Here is a 16953-nt window from a genome sequence, read left to right as displayed (position 1 = left end):
ATGTTTGAGTTAGGTTTGAATGGCCTATTGTCTTATGTTCTGATATATAAGAAAACCGATAGGCCATAAAAAACATAGGGGGGGAAAGGGGGTGGGGAAAAGAGTGTTGGTATAAGGGTCAGAGGAGGGAGGGTTTCTCCAGAGAGGTCTAAAGTGCAATAAATCTGGTATGATATATGAGTAGTAGTATGTGGGGTGGAATGTATCCTCAGGACAATAACAGAGAGTAATCAAGACCTGGTGGCAGGTGGTGTTTGATCCATGGAAGCCATAATGATTCAAACTTGGGTAATTTGTCTAGTAATACAGCCTCTGTTTTGGCGAGAATCATTGCCTGTGTTACTCAATGTTTAACTGATACTGTACATAATGTAGTTGATTTCCAGGCTTTTGCAATAGTTTGTTTTGCTGCTGTGTTCACTAAGAGTAGAAGTTTGAATTAGCGGTGTGTTATAGTTTGTGGTTTATTATTTAGAATAGCTACCGTTGGGTCAGGTGTTAAAGTGGTTTGGAACATTATGGAGAGGATGTTGAATATTTCCGACCAAAATACTCGGACTATGGGACAATCCCACCAAATATGTAGGTACGTACCCAGGTCAGTACAGCCTCTGAAGCAATTAGAGGGGTATTGGGGGAGAAATTTTGATATCCTGGCAGGGACCAGGTACCATCTGGTAAGTACCTTGTAGTTGATTTCTAAGGCCACTATGTTTGGTGTGGCTGATTTAGTAGCCTGCCATATTTGAGTCCAATTTAGTGTATCTGGTTGGAGGTTTAAATCAGTTTCCCATTTGGCAGCGTAAGATGGGGGGATGAGGTTGAGTGATAGTAGTTGGGCATACATCTGGGATGGGGCCACACCTGTGAGGGTCAGGTTTGGGTCCAAATCCCCATCTCACCAAGATGGAGGTAAGGTAAGGCCAAGAAAGAGAATCAAATGCCTTTCGTATGTCAATGGAGAGGAAGCAGGCAGGGATGTGGCGGGTTCGTGCCATATGGGCTAAGAGGGTAGCGCGACGGATGTTGTCACCCGCTTGTCTGAAAGGGATAAATCCAGTCTGATCTCTACGGATCAGGGATCCTATAATTGGGTTGTGTCGATGAGAGAGAATTTTGGCTAATATTTTGATGTCTACGTTGAATATGGAGATTGGTCTGTAGTTGGACCAGGATGAGTCATTGGTATTAGGTTTAAAAATCATGGCGATAGATGCTAAAAGGAATTCGGTACGAAAGGAATGGTTTCAGAAGAGGGAGTTGAAGGCTTCAACCATTTAAGGGGATAATAGGGTAGCAAAGTGTTTATAGTAGGTTGCTGAAAAGCCATCAGGGCCTGGGCGTTTGTGTGGTTTTAATGATTTTATAGCTGTGCGGACTTGAGTCTGAGATGGGTTTATCTAGGGTTTCTTTCTGAGCCATGGAGAGGGAGGGGAGTTGAATAGAGGATATAAGTGAATCAAAGCATGTTTGGTCAAATTTACGAGTATCCCGATATAGGTCAGCGAGTCTTCTACGGAACTCAAGGAGAATTTTTTTTGGGTTACTGGAATAGGTGTCTTTGGTAATTTGAAGTCAAATTGGTTTGGGGGTATAGTTCACTTTATGTAGGGATAAGGCTCAGAATGTGTTTGGCTTATTTGCTTTCATATAGAAAGTGTGTGAGGATTTTCGGAGAATTTTTTCAGCCGAGTCCGTCAAAAATATATCAAGTTCTAATCGCGCTTTTTCATAGGTTTGTTTATTTGACCGAGAGGGTATATTTTGAAAATTCTCCGAAGCGGTGTAGAAAGCTTCTTCTAGTTGCTTATGAAGTTGTTTTTTTTAGTTTACGTTGGTATGACGCTTGGCTTGTGCAAATCCCTCTGATGGATGGTTTGAGGGCTTCCCATAGTGTCAGGGGATCTGTATCCATGGGTATTGTTGGAAAGATATTTCTTTATCGCTGTTTCTATATTTTGTCTATATTTTGGATTAGTTAGTAGGCTGTCATTGATATACCAAGTACAGAAATTAGGTCTTGGGACCAGTGAGGAGAAAGTCGTCATGACAGCATTATGGTCTGACCATTAACATGGTATGAGTAAAGAATCTAGTATAAGGGGTGACGTACCAATACTTACAAGGAGGTGGTCTAGCCGAGAAAACTGTGGGGATGAGAGTAATGCGTGTATTGTTTCCTAGTAGGGTTTTGTTCACACCATGAATCAAGGAGGGAATGTTGGTTGAGGAGTTGTTGATAGGAAAGACGCTGGAAGTTTATGTTCATTTTTTTTTCCTCATTAATGTACACACAGCACCCCATAGTGACAGAAAAACACAGAATTGTTGACATTTTTGCAGATTAAAAAAGAAAAACTGAAATATCACATGGTTCTAAGTATTCAGACCCTTTGCTCAGTATTTAGTAGAAGCACCCTTTTGATCTAATACAGCCATGAGTCTTTTTGGGAAAGATGCAACAAGTTTTTCACACCTGGATTTGGGGATCCTCTGCCATTCCTCCTTGCAGATCCTCTCCAGTTCTGTCAGGTTGGATGGTAAACGTTGGTGGACAGCCATTTTTAGGTCTCTCCAGAGATGCTCAATTGGGTTAAAGTCAGGGCTCTGGCTGGGCCATTCAAGAACAGTCACGGAGTTGTTGTGAAGTCACTCCTTCGTTATTTTAGCTGTGTGCTTAGGGTCATTGTCTTGTTGGAAGGTAAACCTTCGGCCCAGTCTGAGGTCCTGAGCACTCTGGAGAAGGTCTTCATCCAGGATATCCCTGTACTTGACCGCATTAATCTTTCCCTCGATTGCAACTAGTTGTCCTGTCCCTGCAGCTTAAAAACACCCCCACAGCATGATGCTGCCACAACCATGCTTCACTGTTGGGACTGTATTGGACAGGTGATGAGCAGTGCCTGATTTTCTCCACACATACCGCTTAGAATTAAGGCCAAAAAGTTCTATCTTGGTCTCATCAGACCAGAGAATCTTATTTCTCACCATCTTGGAGTCCTTCAGGTGTTTTTTAGCAAACTCCATGCAGGCTTTCATGTGTCTTGCACTGAGGAGAGGTTTCCGTTGGGCCACTCTGTCATAAAGCCCTGACTGGTGGAGGGCTGCAGTGATGGTTGACATTCTACAACTTTCTCCCATCTCCCGACTGCATCTCTGGAGCTCAGCCACAGTGATCTTTGGGTTCTTCTTTACCTCTCTCACAAAGGCTCTTCTCCCCCAATAGCTCAGTTTGGCCAGACGGCCAGCTCTAGGAAGGGTTCTGGTCATCCCAAACATCTTCCATTTAAGGATTATGGAGGCTACTGTGCTCTTAGGAACCTTGAGTGCTGCAGAAATTTTTTTGTAACCTTGGCCAGATCTGTGCCTTGCCACAATTTTGTCTCTGAGCTCTTCAGGCAGTTCCTTTGACCTTATGATTCTCATTTGCTCTGACATGCACTGTGAGCTGTAAGATCTTATATAGACAGGTGTGTGGATTTCCTAACCAAGTCCAATCAGTATAATTAAACACAGCTGGACTCAAATGAAGGTGTAGAACCATCTCAAGGATGATTAGAAAAAATGGACAGCACCTGAGTTAAATATATGAGTGTCACAGCAAAGGGTCTGAATACTTAGGACCATGTGATATTTCAGTTTTTCTTTTTTAATAAATCTGCAAAAATGTCAACAATTCTGTGTTTTTATGTCAATATCAGTTTTTATATAAATAAATAAATATGTAATAAACTATGTAATAAACAGTAATGTATATTAATGTATATTTAATGTTTTTCTGTCAATATGTGTGTACATTAATAAGGAAAAAAATGAACTTAAATGATTTTAGCAAATGGCTGCAATATAACAAATAAAGAGTGCAGCGCCAGATAAACACTAAAAGTGAATATGATACATATAATGATACTGTATGCAATATACTACTAGTGTAACAATAATGATCAATAATCAAGTGCAAAAAAAGTCAAGTGAAAAAATAGTCTATATGTAATTACTCCATTGCCAGTAAACATGCATATGAAAACACAAAAAATTAGTGACAGATACAGTTCATAAATGAAAATATCCAAAAGCAAGATTTCCAATGCGTGTCCCAGGGTCTAAGCTTTCCACCACTTGTGCTGCCCGTCACCTTTCAATAAAAACAATGGAGGCTAACCAGAAAGCCTGCGACTGCCCTTATTCAGCGGGGTCTAAACAGGCTTAGTAGCGCAACAGGAATGCTGCTAGGATCTCCCAGACCTTCTACACAGGTGGACGGTCAGCTTCAATGAAGATCATCCTCAATGGCGCACTTCCAGGAGAAAAACGCTATATACAAATGGACGTGCGCTTCCACGGACCAGGTGTGAGCATTTAGTGGATTACCAAAAAGGAGGGAAAAAGAACTCCAATAGTGCAGAGATTCCTTTGAAGATTTGTTTAAAAGTTCCAAACATACATAGAAAACATTCCTTGCAAGGATAAATGTAAAAAGCTCTGCTAGCATGTTTAAGAACAATTCGTGCATGCGCAGTGCGTGTATACATGACGACCCTAGTATTTTAGTATTTATCTGGCGCTGCACTCTTATTTTTATTTACATCTTTTTGTGCCCTATATCAGGGTTATAGTGTTCAGCTACAGGATATCTTTCACGGTTCCCTTTTATATAATTTTCTATTTCTCACATTTATCATGCACCTAGCGCAATTCTTCTTTATTTTTTGCAATATAACAAAGAGTGAAAAAATTTAAGGGGGTCTGAATACTTTCCATCCCCACTGTATCTAGTAAGAGACCAGTAAGTAGTAAATATCGTCCCTCGGGATCTTACCATCTAATAATTATTGTTTTTAAACTATTGATGCTCCCTTCTGATACCACTGCATGTGGAAGAGAATTCCACATCCTTATCGCTCTGACATTAAAGAACCCTCTACGCATTTTATGGGTAAACCTTTTCCCTTCCAACTTTAGTGAATGGCCGCGTGGCTTTTTAAATTCCCTCTTTCTTTTTTAAATCAGATAGTTTTTATTGAAAACCTTTGTGACAAACAAACACTCAAGACAACAAGTTGAGAATCGGTATACACTGATATCCAAAATAATTTCTTGTAATTTTTTTTAGTATTCACACATCTTACACAACATTAAATATTATAGCAAAATAAAGATCTAAGTATCTAGGCATATGTTGGCCATTTGGGTGTGTTTCTTTTAAGTCCCTATCTCTGTTCCCGGAAGTTAAAAAAAAAAAGTAACCCACGGGAGCAAGAAGAAGGTATTTTAAACCCTTCAAACTGGGTTGTGTATTAACAACACAAAAAATAAAAAGAAAAAAATTAAACCCAACAAAAACAAAAATCAAGTAACTAAGGTAACCACTGCATGTCACGTCAGTTATAGGTCTATATGACGTTGGGTACATCATTAATAGGCTGATAGTCAGATAGTGTAAACCTCATCTAGTATTTTAGATTATGGCAACGTAGAAGAAGAACTGCCTCCTCCTAAAATTTTATTTTGGACCAGTTGTAATAGAACTAATCCAGGAGTATCCAACCAGGCATCTCAGATACATTTAAATTTAAATGGGCTTCCCCTATGTGCATAAGTTAGTTTCTCTTGTATGAGGACTGCATTAATGGCAGCAGGGGCGGCTGAGACTGAGCTCCCCGATCCTCAGTCGAACTGTAAATCGCTATTGCTCACACTGATTACACCTAAAGTGAAAGCACAGTGTGTGCCTCTTTGACTCCCCCTACAGTGCAGTACCCGGCAGGAAGAGATAAGGTAAAAGACTGCCTTTTTTAACCACTTCAGCCCCAAAAGAATTTACCCCCTTCCTGACCAGGCCATTTTTGGCGATACAGCACTGCATCGGTTTAACTGACGATTGTGCGGTCGTGCAATGTTGTACCCAAACAAAATTTATGTACTTTTATTTACCACAAATAGAGCTTTCTTTTGGTGGTATTTGTTCACCATTTTTTGCGCTATAAACAAAAGAAGAGCTATAAAAAAAAACCTCAATATTTTTTAACTTTTTGCTATAATAAATATCCCCCAAAAAATATATAAAAAAAAACAAACAAATTTCTTCCTCAGTTTAGGTCGATATGTATTCTGCTACATATTTTTGGTAAAAAAAAAAAGAAAAAAAACGCAATAAGTGCATATTGATTGGTTTGCACAAAAGTTATAGCATCTACAAAATAGGGGGTAGATTTATGGCATTTTTATTATTTATTTTTTATTAGTAATTACAAATTGTTTGTCTCAACACTCTAACTGTCACTTCTGCTGGACAGCCTGGTCTGTTAAAGGAAGTTAAAAAATAACAGCCTTAAGCTGGCCTGGCCATAGACAGTTCGAAACTTGGCTGGCTCAGCAGGTACTGACTGTGATTTGAACCATGTATGGGCAGGCTTAATCTACCCAAGTTGATCGACATATCAACTTCGGTACAACTAGCTTGTCATGTATATACACAGTGGATATAAAAAGTGTACACACCCCTGTTAAAATGTTAGGTTTCTGTGATGTAAAAAAATGAGACAAAGATAAATCATTTCAGAACTTTTTCCACCTTTAATGTGACCTATAAACTACAACTCAGTTGAACAACAAACTGACATTTTTTAGGTGGAGGGAAGTAAAACTGAAAAACTAAAATAATATGGTTACATAAGTGTGCACACCCTTAAACTAATACTTTGTTGAAGCATCTTTTGATTTTATTACAGCACTCAGTCTTTTTGGGTATGTGTCTATCAGCATGGAACATCTTGACTTGGCAATATTTGCCCATTCTTCTTTGCAAAAACACTCCAAATCTGTCAGATTTGCGAGGGCATCTCCTATGCACAGTCAGAGGGCTGTGCATAGGAGATGCCCTCGTAATCTGACAGATCACCTCACAGATTTTCAATCGGATTCAGATCTGGGCCATTACAAAACTTTAATCTTCTTCTGGTAAAGCCATTCCTTTGTTGATTTGGATGTATGCTTTGGGTGGTTGTCATGCTGAAAGATGAAGTTCCTCTTCATGTTCAGCATTCTAGCAGTATCCAAATGATTTTGTGCCAATAATGACTGGTATTTGGAACTGTTCACAATTTACTCTACCTTGACTAAGGCCCCTGTTCCAGCTGAACAAAAACAGCCCCAATGCATGATGCTGGCGCCACAATGCTTCACTCTGGGTATGGTATTCTTTTGATGATGTGCAGTGTTGTTTTTGCACCAAAATATCTTTTGGAATTATGGCCAAAAAGTTTAACCTTGGTTTCATCAGACCATAATACATTTTCCCACATGCTTTTAGGAGACTTCAGATGTGTTTTATTTAGCCGGGCTTTGATGTTTTTCTTCGTAAGAAAAGGCATCCATCTTGCCACTTTACCCCAGAGCCCAGACATATGAAGAATACAGGAGATTGTTGTCACATGTACCACACAGCCAGTACTTGCCAGATATTCTGGCAGCTCCTTTAATGTTGCTGTAGGCCTCTTGGCAGCCTCCCTGACCAGTTTTCTTTTCGTATTTTCATCAATTTTGGAGGAACGTCTAGTTCTTAGTTATATCACTGTTGTGCCATCTTTTCTCCACTTGATGGCTGTCTTCATGGTGTTCCATGGTACATCTAATGCCTTGGAATTTCCTTTGTAACCTTCTCCCAACTGATACTTTTTAACAATGAGATCCCTCTGATGCTTTGGAAGTTCTCTGCAGACCATCATTTTTGCTGTAGGATGCAACTAAGAAAATGTCAGGAAAGACCTACTAGAACAGCTGAACATTATTTGGCATTAATCAGAGGCACTTCAAATGATGGCAGCTGTGTACTGATCCCTATTTAAAGGGGTTGTAAATTCAGAAGGTTTTTTATCTTAATGCATTCTATGCATTAAGATAAAAAGCCTTTTGTGTGCAGCAGCCCCCCTCGGCCCCCCTAACACTTACCTGAGCCCCATCTCTGTCCAGCGATGTCCATGAGTGTATCAGCTCCCTCCTGATTGGCTGAGACACAGCAGTGGCGCCAGTGTCTCCCGCTACTGACAATCAAAGTTAGTTAGCCAATTAGGAGAGAGGGGGCGGGGCTGAACTGCTGCTCTGTGTCTGAATGGATACAGGAAGCTACAGCTCGGCTGCCCCCATAGCAAGCTGCTTGCTGTGGGGGCACATAACAGAAGGGACGGACCAGGAGCACAGAAGAGGGAACCAAAAAGAGGAGGATCTGGGCTGCTCTGAGCAAAACCACTACACAGGGCAGGTAAGTATAACATGTTTGTTATTTTTATAGAAAAGAATATGAGACTTTACAATCACTTTAACATGAGTTTGAATGTTATTGCTTAATTCTGAACACAGCTACGTCCCTAGTTATAAGAGTATGCACACCTATGCAACCACATTATTTTAGTTTTACTCCCCCCCCCCACCCCTTAAAAAAATACGATTTTTGTACTCCCCGTAAAATCAATGTCTCTGAGTTCATTGACAGACACAGTGCTCCATTAATCCTGACTATAGGGTTATATCGCCTTCTGCAGGAGTAAGACTAGGCAGATCAAAAAAAAAAAAAAACTTGGCAAAGCCCATGGGCCATCCTCAGCTGGTATATAACCCATTCGCAGCTATAGGCATTCAGTTTAGTAGCAAGCTGTATTGGAAGTATCACAACTCTTTAAAAGTGGAGGGTGCTGTGTCCATCAAACTCAGAGAAATGGATTTTACAGCTTGTACAAAAATCCTATTTTCTCTTTAGTTCATCGACAGACACAGAGCTCCATTAATCCTGACTAAAGGGATGTCCAAAAGTAGTGCCAAAAAGAAAATGAGGGTGGGGAAAATAACCCAAGGCTAAACACAAGAGCCCTAAATCAGGTCACAGGAGCCCCATTGAAATAAAAATTTAAAGAAAAACACCCCTCAAGAGCGAACAGCCCCTCTTAAACTGCAGCCTGCAAAACTTTGTGGCCAAAAGAAGCATCTACATATGCCAAAATATCTACTTTGTAGAATTTGGTGACAGTATGCATTGACGACCAAGTGGCCGCCTTGCAAACCTGAGAAATTGATGCTTGATGATGGAAGGCCCAAGACGTACTAAGTGTCCGAGTAGAATGCGCCTTGACAGTCACCCTCTGTCTGATCCATCTGGAAAAGTTAGCCAAAGAAGCAGCCAGCCCTTTCCTTGGTCCTGGTCTAACCACAAAAAGCGAGTCTGACCTTGGAAAGGACTCCGTGGCTGCCAGATGCACCCAAATTGCTCAAACCACATCCAAGGCATGCAAATTCCTTGGGATGAGCCGGCTTGGGACACAAGGAAGGCAACACAATGTCCTCATTCAAATGGAAGTCCGAGACAACTTTAGGTAGGATTGATGGACAGGGATGAAAAACCACCTTCTCTCTGTGGGCCACCAAATAGGGAGTACTTTTTACATCACAGAAACCTGACATTTTAACAGGGGTGCGTAGATTTTTTTATATCTATTGTATATATAAAAAATAAGATACAAGTTGTTACAGCACAGTGAACATAACTTTTCACACTTGCTCAAAATACCGATGCTGAGAACAAAAGCACCTACAGTGTTAATATGCTTTGTTTGTCACGTTTGACGCATGTTAAAAAAGCCTTGAGGGGCGGGGCTTGAAGCCTGACTGAGCAGACATGCCAGCTTAGTGCTCCACTCCTGAAGGGATGCTTCTGCCACTTTCTATCACGTCCCAGCTCGGCTTCGCTGTCAAAAATTTGCTGCCTGACCAGTGATAAATCCCCACTACCTCAGGTGATGGTTCTCGGATGTTCACGCCCGAGAATGAAGCCAAAATATGTCAAAGATGCGCTGGCCCAGGCTTTAGTCGAAATGGCACCAGCTCAATCCTCTCCTCCTGATATCTCACGGTCTGTGAAACCCTTTCAGCGCTTTAAGGTACTAACTGACTCTGATTCATCTACACAAGCGCCACAATTGACATCTTTTACAGATCCTACACATACTACTGTATTGAGGCAATTTGAATAAAAATGCTTCACAAAGCCCTTAAACAGACTTCAGATCATATTACAGTCTGACTAGGGAAATCAGAGAATTGGGCCAACGCACTGCTAATATTGAGTTAAGGGTTGATGAACTGAAAAATAGCACACTAGCTTATATGAAGGAAATTGAAAATCTCAAAGAGGAAAATTTAGTCCTCCAATCCCATTTAGAGGATTATGAAAATAGGGCTCGGTGTTCTAACATACATATTCGTGGGATTCCTGAATCTGACACTGATTTACAGGCTACCATGCTGGCCCTATTTCAAGAACTACAGCGATCTATACCAGTCGAACGAATGGAAATGGATAGGGTTCATAAAGCCCCTCACACCACATAAAGCTGATGGACCACCGCACCAAATATAATCGCCAAATTTCAAAATTTTCGCACCAGAGAACAACTCCTGGATGCAGCTAGAGTGAAAGATACGCTGACCTTCCAGGGACATACTTATCAGCTATTTGCTGGCCTCTCCCAGCTCACTATTTCTAAAAGATGGGCTTTGAAGCCGCTTCTCCAAGTTCTAGAGGGACATCAAATCGCATATCAATGCGGTTTCCTGTTTTCATTATGTTTCACGCACCAAGGCTCTAAATATGTCTGCCATTCTGCTGAAGAACTTCAGTCTTTCTTACAAGACATGCAGCTTTTAGAACACCCTAGCAACCAAAATAGCACGCAAAGTCGATCAGCCTCCCACTCTCTGCAAAAACCAGCGGCTAATGGAAGTGATAGAAGTCGCCAGGGGCAATCAAAGCATGGTTGTTTTGTAACTGTTATTTGACTCATACTTCAACTGCTGGTCTCCCTTTTACTAATAGCAGTATGCTACCAGCTTTACTTTATTACATAGCCTTGTGCTATTATTTGTTTTTATTGTTATATTTGATGCTTTATGTTACGTGGTTGCTCCTTACCCTAATTTTTACGCTCCCCCTCTTGGGCTTTTATAGTGCATTTTAGGGTATGGAAAATATCGGGATGTAGTTATCAATTTTCTATATGTATTATATTTTTATTGTTGGAGGTGTCTTTGCGCCCCCAGTTAGCTACCCTCAGATCCCCATTATTATTATGGGGTTATCAGACGGTAGCCCTTTGGTCTCTGGTGGACCGCTTGTCGCTCCTCCAGTATGCCCTTGTGTTTTGTCCTTCGTTCTCTATACCATAATTTTTATTCTACTTCTTTTGCTGAGGTAGTCGCAGTCCCTTCATATATTGTTAAATCATCTGTTATTCAGTTCCCAACATTATTATGGCCCTCTTAAATGTCCAAGGTCTTAATATACCACATAAACGTACCAAGGCATTTACCAAGGCTCTTTTGCTGCAGCCAAAATCCATATTCTTTGTCTACAAGAGACTCGTTTTACAGCTCAAGCCACCCCCATAGTACCTCTTATCCACAAGTATTTACAGCCTCAGCAGCTACTAAACAACGAGGGGTTCTTATAGCTTTCCACCATACAATGTCATTGGTACCAACATCTGAAATGAAAGAGCTCGAGGGTCAATATCTCATACTTACTGGACACATTTCAGATGTAGCAGTAACTATAGTATCATATTATGCCCCTAACACCCAACCTGTAAATCTTTTTTTCCCCATCTTTTCCATGTAGTTGATACCCATAAATTAAGTACTGTGATACTGTGGAGATTCAAACCAAGTACTCTTACCCTTTTTAGATAAATCCCCACCCTGTCCCTCTTCCAGTCCTTTTAAACTTTCATTTCAACAGCTTTTTTCTAAATATAACTTGTTTGACGCAGGCGCTTTACCTACTACTCTCATCCACATAAATCATTCTCTAGGATTGATCATATAGCTAATAGCCACAGCTAATCTATTTTGATTATATACATTTGTATCCGTATCTTCATTACACACCTTTCCTCAATCGGAATTATTACGTTATTTACAGAATACATTTTTTTCCAACTATATCTACAATTAGGCACTCTGTATTCCCAGATGTCGCGTTTTGAGCATATATGTAATTATGTCCCACATATCAGAGGACTTGTTTTGAAACTTTATAAACAAATTCTAGCTAGGTTTGATACTAGCCCCCCTCCCTATGTTTCTAAATGGGAACAAGATCTAAACCACTCATTTGAAGATACTGAATGGTCCAGTATATGGTTAGCCACTGAATCCCTCTAATGTTGCTGTGGAAACAAATTATAAGGTGCTTTCTTGTTGGTATTTAGTTCCTGCTAGGATAGTGAAATATGCTCCAGATTACCCGCAGCTTGTTTTTACGGCTGTTCAGATCCTGGCATCCAACTCCATATATGGTGGGATTGTCCAATAGCCCTAAAATTTTGGAAGGCAGTTTTTGATTTCGCTTCTAAAGTGTTCGAAACTTCCATACAACCTAATCCTGCTATAGCTCTTTTGAATCTAAAACCAGACAGAATTACATGGAATCAACTTCACCTTATTTTACAGCTCATAACAGCTGCAAAACAAACCATAGCTAAGGCATGGGAAATTGAAAATCTGATTGTAGCCGAAAACCATTCACAGAACCAATAGTTCATGCTAAAATGGAAGCAATTGATAGTGATCAGATCTGCAAATTTGAAAAACTTTGGTTACCTCCAGACTTTGATGACATTTTACTATTGCCATGGTAACAATACTGCATTTACCCTTTTATCACCCTTCATTTGGTTGAAGCCGTACTACCTCTATCAAATTTACCCTATATTCCCGCTGTATTTTTTCATTTTTCTTTACTTCTTCTATTCTCTTACATAAAGGTTAAAAAAATTACAGCATGAATGATATCTCTAGTGGCGGTGTCAGTCTGCCAACTAGATAGAATAGCGTTGCAAGTACTCTCTGATCCGACGTGCTTCCATACATCTGACGTCGATGACAGTTTTTAACCTTTAAAGCGGGGGTCCACCTATTGTTTTTTTTTTTTGAGTTCATTCACAATCTTTTCTTCTCAGCATTACATACTCACATATTGTGTGTAATATGTCCGCCTGTGTCAGATTTCATCGGAAAGAATAACTTATATTATTCACTGCAGGCGGTTTCCATCTTCATTGTGGGCATTTGAAGCCCACAAGCATTTATTTCCTGGATGTGCTGAATGCTGTGCTCCCAGCATTCACCGCTCATTCCCGCACATGCTCAGTGGCATCCTGGGAAGCCTGAGACTAGCTCCCAGGAGTCTGGGAGAGGCTAGAAACATGCCTACTCCCATGGGAGGAGAACCAGGAAGTGTAAAGAAGAATAGAAAAATAAAAGGTAATTATGGCGATTTAAATTTTTTTAAACGGCATGTCAGCATCTAGGCAAGGAAGAAAATACATACAGATATTGTTCAAAATGTGGGTGGAACCCCGCTTTAAGTTCATCTATATAGTTTTAAAATAAAACTGGCTGATTTACACTATGAGGCCTCTCCCTTTTTGTAAATGATTTTTGAACACATGGAGCTCATCCCTGCAAGTGTATCAAGACACGCTGTTTGAAATCTCCACACCTGTGATCAACCCGGCATAAGCTTCCTTGATCTCTGTAATAGGGATCCATCAGATCTTGTAAGAGGCCACTCTCTTTTCTTGTGGATGGAACACTTTGCCTTTTTTCTTGAACAATGGAAGCCACGGAGTTGAATACCATTTTTACTTGTCACATCTTTTATTAAATGTATAGACCTTCATATGGACTTGAACTTTTTCAATATAACCTAATTTTTTTTACACACAGAAAATTTTTTGCAATTTTTTATACATTGATATTTTGAATATTGCATTTGTTATGACATCTGTTATTGGCATTACTAAGTTGCTATCATATTGTTCACACACACGCACATACTTTATGTTGAAAACTTAGGTAGATTTCTTGTTTATTCACTTTATTTTGTTCATTATCACATCAGTTCACTATTTAAAGGAACAGCGAACCATTAACCATTCCTATTACTTTATCCCTTCCAAGATTTGAGTTGCAGCAGTTCCATACCAGACTAGCGTGGAAATATTTTTTACTTATGAGCAAGAGTTTGCTATGAATATGTAAGGGTTCATAAGTGGCCACACCTCTTTAGTATCATGTGTTTTATCCCTTCCATGACTAAGCCTATTTTTGAAATTTGGTGTTTACAAGTTAAAATCCATATTTTTTGCTAGAAAATTACTTAGAACCCCCAAACATTATATATATATTTTTAGCAGAGAAGCTAGAGAATAAAATGGAGATTGTTGCAATATTTTATATCACACAGTATTTGTGCAGCGGTGTTTTAAACGCAAATTTTTGGAGAAGGGACACTTTCTTGAATTTTAAAAAATCCAAACAGTAAAGTTACCCCAATTTTTTTGTATAATGTGAAAGATGATGTTATGCTGAGTAAATAGATACCAAACATGTCACGCTTTATAATTGCACGCACTCGTGGAATGGCGACAAACTATGGTAGCTATGAATTTCCATAGGCGACGCTTTAAATTTTTTTTCCGGTTACCAGGTTAGAGTTACAGAGGAGGTCTAGGGCTAGAATTATTGCTCTCGCTCTGACGATCGCGGCGATACCTCACATGTGTGATTTGAACACCATTTACATATGCGGGCGCGACTTCCGTATGCGTTTTCTTCGCTGCGCGAGCTCACGGGGACGGGGGCGCTTTAAAAAAAATGTTTACATTTTTTTTATTTATTTTTATACTTGTTTTTTTTTTTTACTTTTATTGCTGTCACAAGGAATGTAAACATCCCTTGTGACAGTAATAGGTGGTGACAGGTACTCTTTATGGAGGGATCGGGGGTCTAAAAGACCCCCGATCCCTCCTCTGCACTTCAAAGTATTCAGATCACCGAAAACGGCGATTCTGAATACTGTGTATTTTTTTTAATTCGGCGCCATTGGCAGCCGAGTAAACGGGAAGTGACGTCATGATGTCGCTTCCGCGTTTACAATTAGAAGGCTGGAACAAAGCCATTCATGGCTTCGTTCCAGCCCCCCCCCAGCCGCCGGGGGCAGTCGATTGGACACCGGGCCTCCGGATCGCACGGGAGGCCAGGTAAGAGCGGCGGGAGGGGGGGCGTCCCCTCCCGCTCCTCCGGTATAACAGCTGAGCGGCTTTTAGCCGCATCGGTTGTTATATACGGATAGCCGATCGCCGGCTTGAAACAACGGTACCAGGATGATGCCTGCAGCTGCGGGCATCATCCCGGTATAACCCCCGAAAGCCGAGTACGCAAATCTGCGTACGGTCGGCGGGAAGGGGTTATATATGGAAACTTTTTAGGACCTGAACACGCATCTCCATTTTCAATGCAGGTTAGTAATTAAAAAGGGCAGGGATGCCTAAGTTGCTGTATTCTCTTATGGAACACTAAGTTAAGCTCACTGTGCTGTATTTTTGATAACACACCTAGCTGCATGTACAGATGGCTGTTTTTGCCTGCTGGTGCTGTCTTCCTAGGCTTTGTGTGTGTGTATACCATATATATATTAACTAAGGTAGAATCTAAAAGCCTCTGCTGGTTTAAAAAGCTGGTTTTGTTAGATAATTAATAATGACTTACTTGTCGTTTTTTATGTGTTCATAAAGGCGCTTAAACTGTCTTAACTGAAAAGACAATATTCCCATCAAAAAAACCACCATTAGCAGAAAAGGATAAATACGACGTTGAACCAGATTCTGCATTTCAGCAGTGACACCTGTAAGGTAAACCAATATATTTATAATAATTGCAACATGAAAAACATTGAATAATAAGTATAAAAATTAGTCATGATTACAAACACCTCTGCAGTAAAATAAAAATAAAATGTTCCATCATTTTTAGTGCAGTGGGAGTGTGCATTACAGGAATTGCAAGCTTAACCCCTTATTAACAAAAAATATGTGAAAAAAGTTGCGCTACTAGTGACACAAGAAAAATTACTACATATCAGCAGCTAGCATCAACAACGTGACAAATTGTGTATGAAAATAAGAAATGCAGCACTTAGGGAATACAAACACCTCAAGGATCACCTTAGGGGTAAGTATTCAACTGGTGAATCATAAGTGGTGGGAAATACTATAAACGTGCAAAAATACACTAAAAGTGACAAGTGCATAAATGATGATGAATGAACTCATGTTTACATGGCACAAACAAGTACTTGGAGTACATATAATCTTATGGCATAAGCTAATCAAGTTGACGATAAGTCTGTAATAAACAAAAGTACATCCATGAACTCCTCTATATAGAGATATATAGTCTGTTGGAGAAGGCAGTAGAAGATATTTCTTCTGATGATGACAAATATGGGAAACGACTTCCCCACACAGCAATCAGAAATGTGCATCAAAAACAACAGAGGGAATGGATACTCTTACCCCAAAGCATGGACACACACGCCAGACTGCGGTGGGTCGATCAAGCATGAAACAATCGTTTCCAACAGGCTCTCCAACCGTGACCCATTTGTTATGGGTAAGTGTAAACTTGTTATGGGTATTGGCACTGTTTAGAATTATAGGGTAAATGCCACAAGTGAGCTATTATGTAAAAACATAAGATAAATAATGAGTGTTGATGTAGGATATCAACTGGTGGTAAAGTGATTGCCACCTCTGTGGGTAGGGTGGGAAAACAGTGAGGGAAAGAAAAGAGGGGGGGGGGGGGGGGATGAGCAAGGAGAGGGACCAGGAATATTCCTGGTTATTATTGTCTTAGTTTTGTCTTAGTTTTTAGTAGGAGTTCTGTCATTTTTTAGGTTGTCAGTAAAAAATGTGCTCTATCAAAAAACTTCTCATGTTTTGTTTAAAAAAAAAAGTCACCAAGGGTTGGCAACACTGGCACAGACACAGGGCATCATTCCTTTAATTGTCCCCCCAGCCCGAACCGATCCACCTTCCTGTGCTGCCCACATCCACATCCCGG

The 16953-nt window shown here is 40.2% G+C and overlaps 1 protein-coding gene across 3 annotated transcripts in view; it reads right to left on the bottom strand.

Moving 5' to 3' along the window:
* The window catches only part of MARCHF6 (membrane associated ring-CH-type finger 6), a 1314422-nt gene that overhangs the window by 45805 nt on the left and 1251664 nt on the right, over window positions 1–16953 (bottom strand). For all 3 annotated transcript variants that reach the window (XM_073630743.1, XM_073630744.1, XM_073630745.1), the window contains one exon: window positions 15601–15736. In XM_073630743.1, coding sequence (XP_073486844.1) covers window positions 15601–15736 — 136 coding nt within the window. The remainder of the gene's footprint in view (window positions 1–15600; window positions 15737–16953) is intronic.

This window comes from Aquarana catesbeiana, linkage group LG05 (genome assembly GCF_042186555.1).
Source record: "Aquarana catesbeiana isolate 2022-GZ linkage group LG05, ASM4218655v1, whole genome shotgun sequence".
Taxonomy (NCBI): domain Eukaryota; kingdom Metazoa; phylum Chordata; class Amphibia; order Anura; family Ranidae; genus Aquarana; species Aquarana catesbeiana.
Note: the sequence above shows the minus strand (reverse complement) of the source record. Positions and strands in the feature narration are given on the sequence as shown.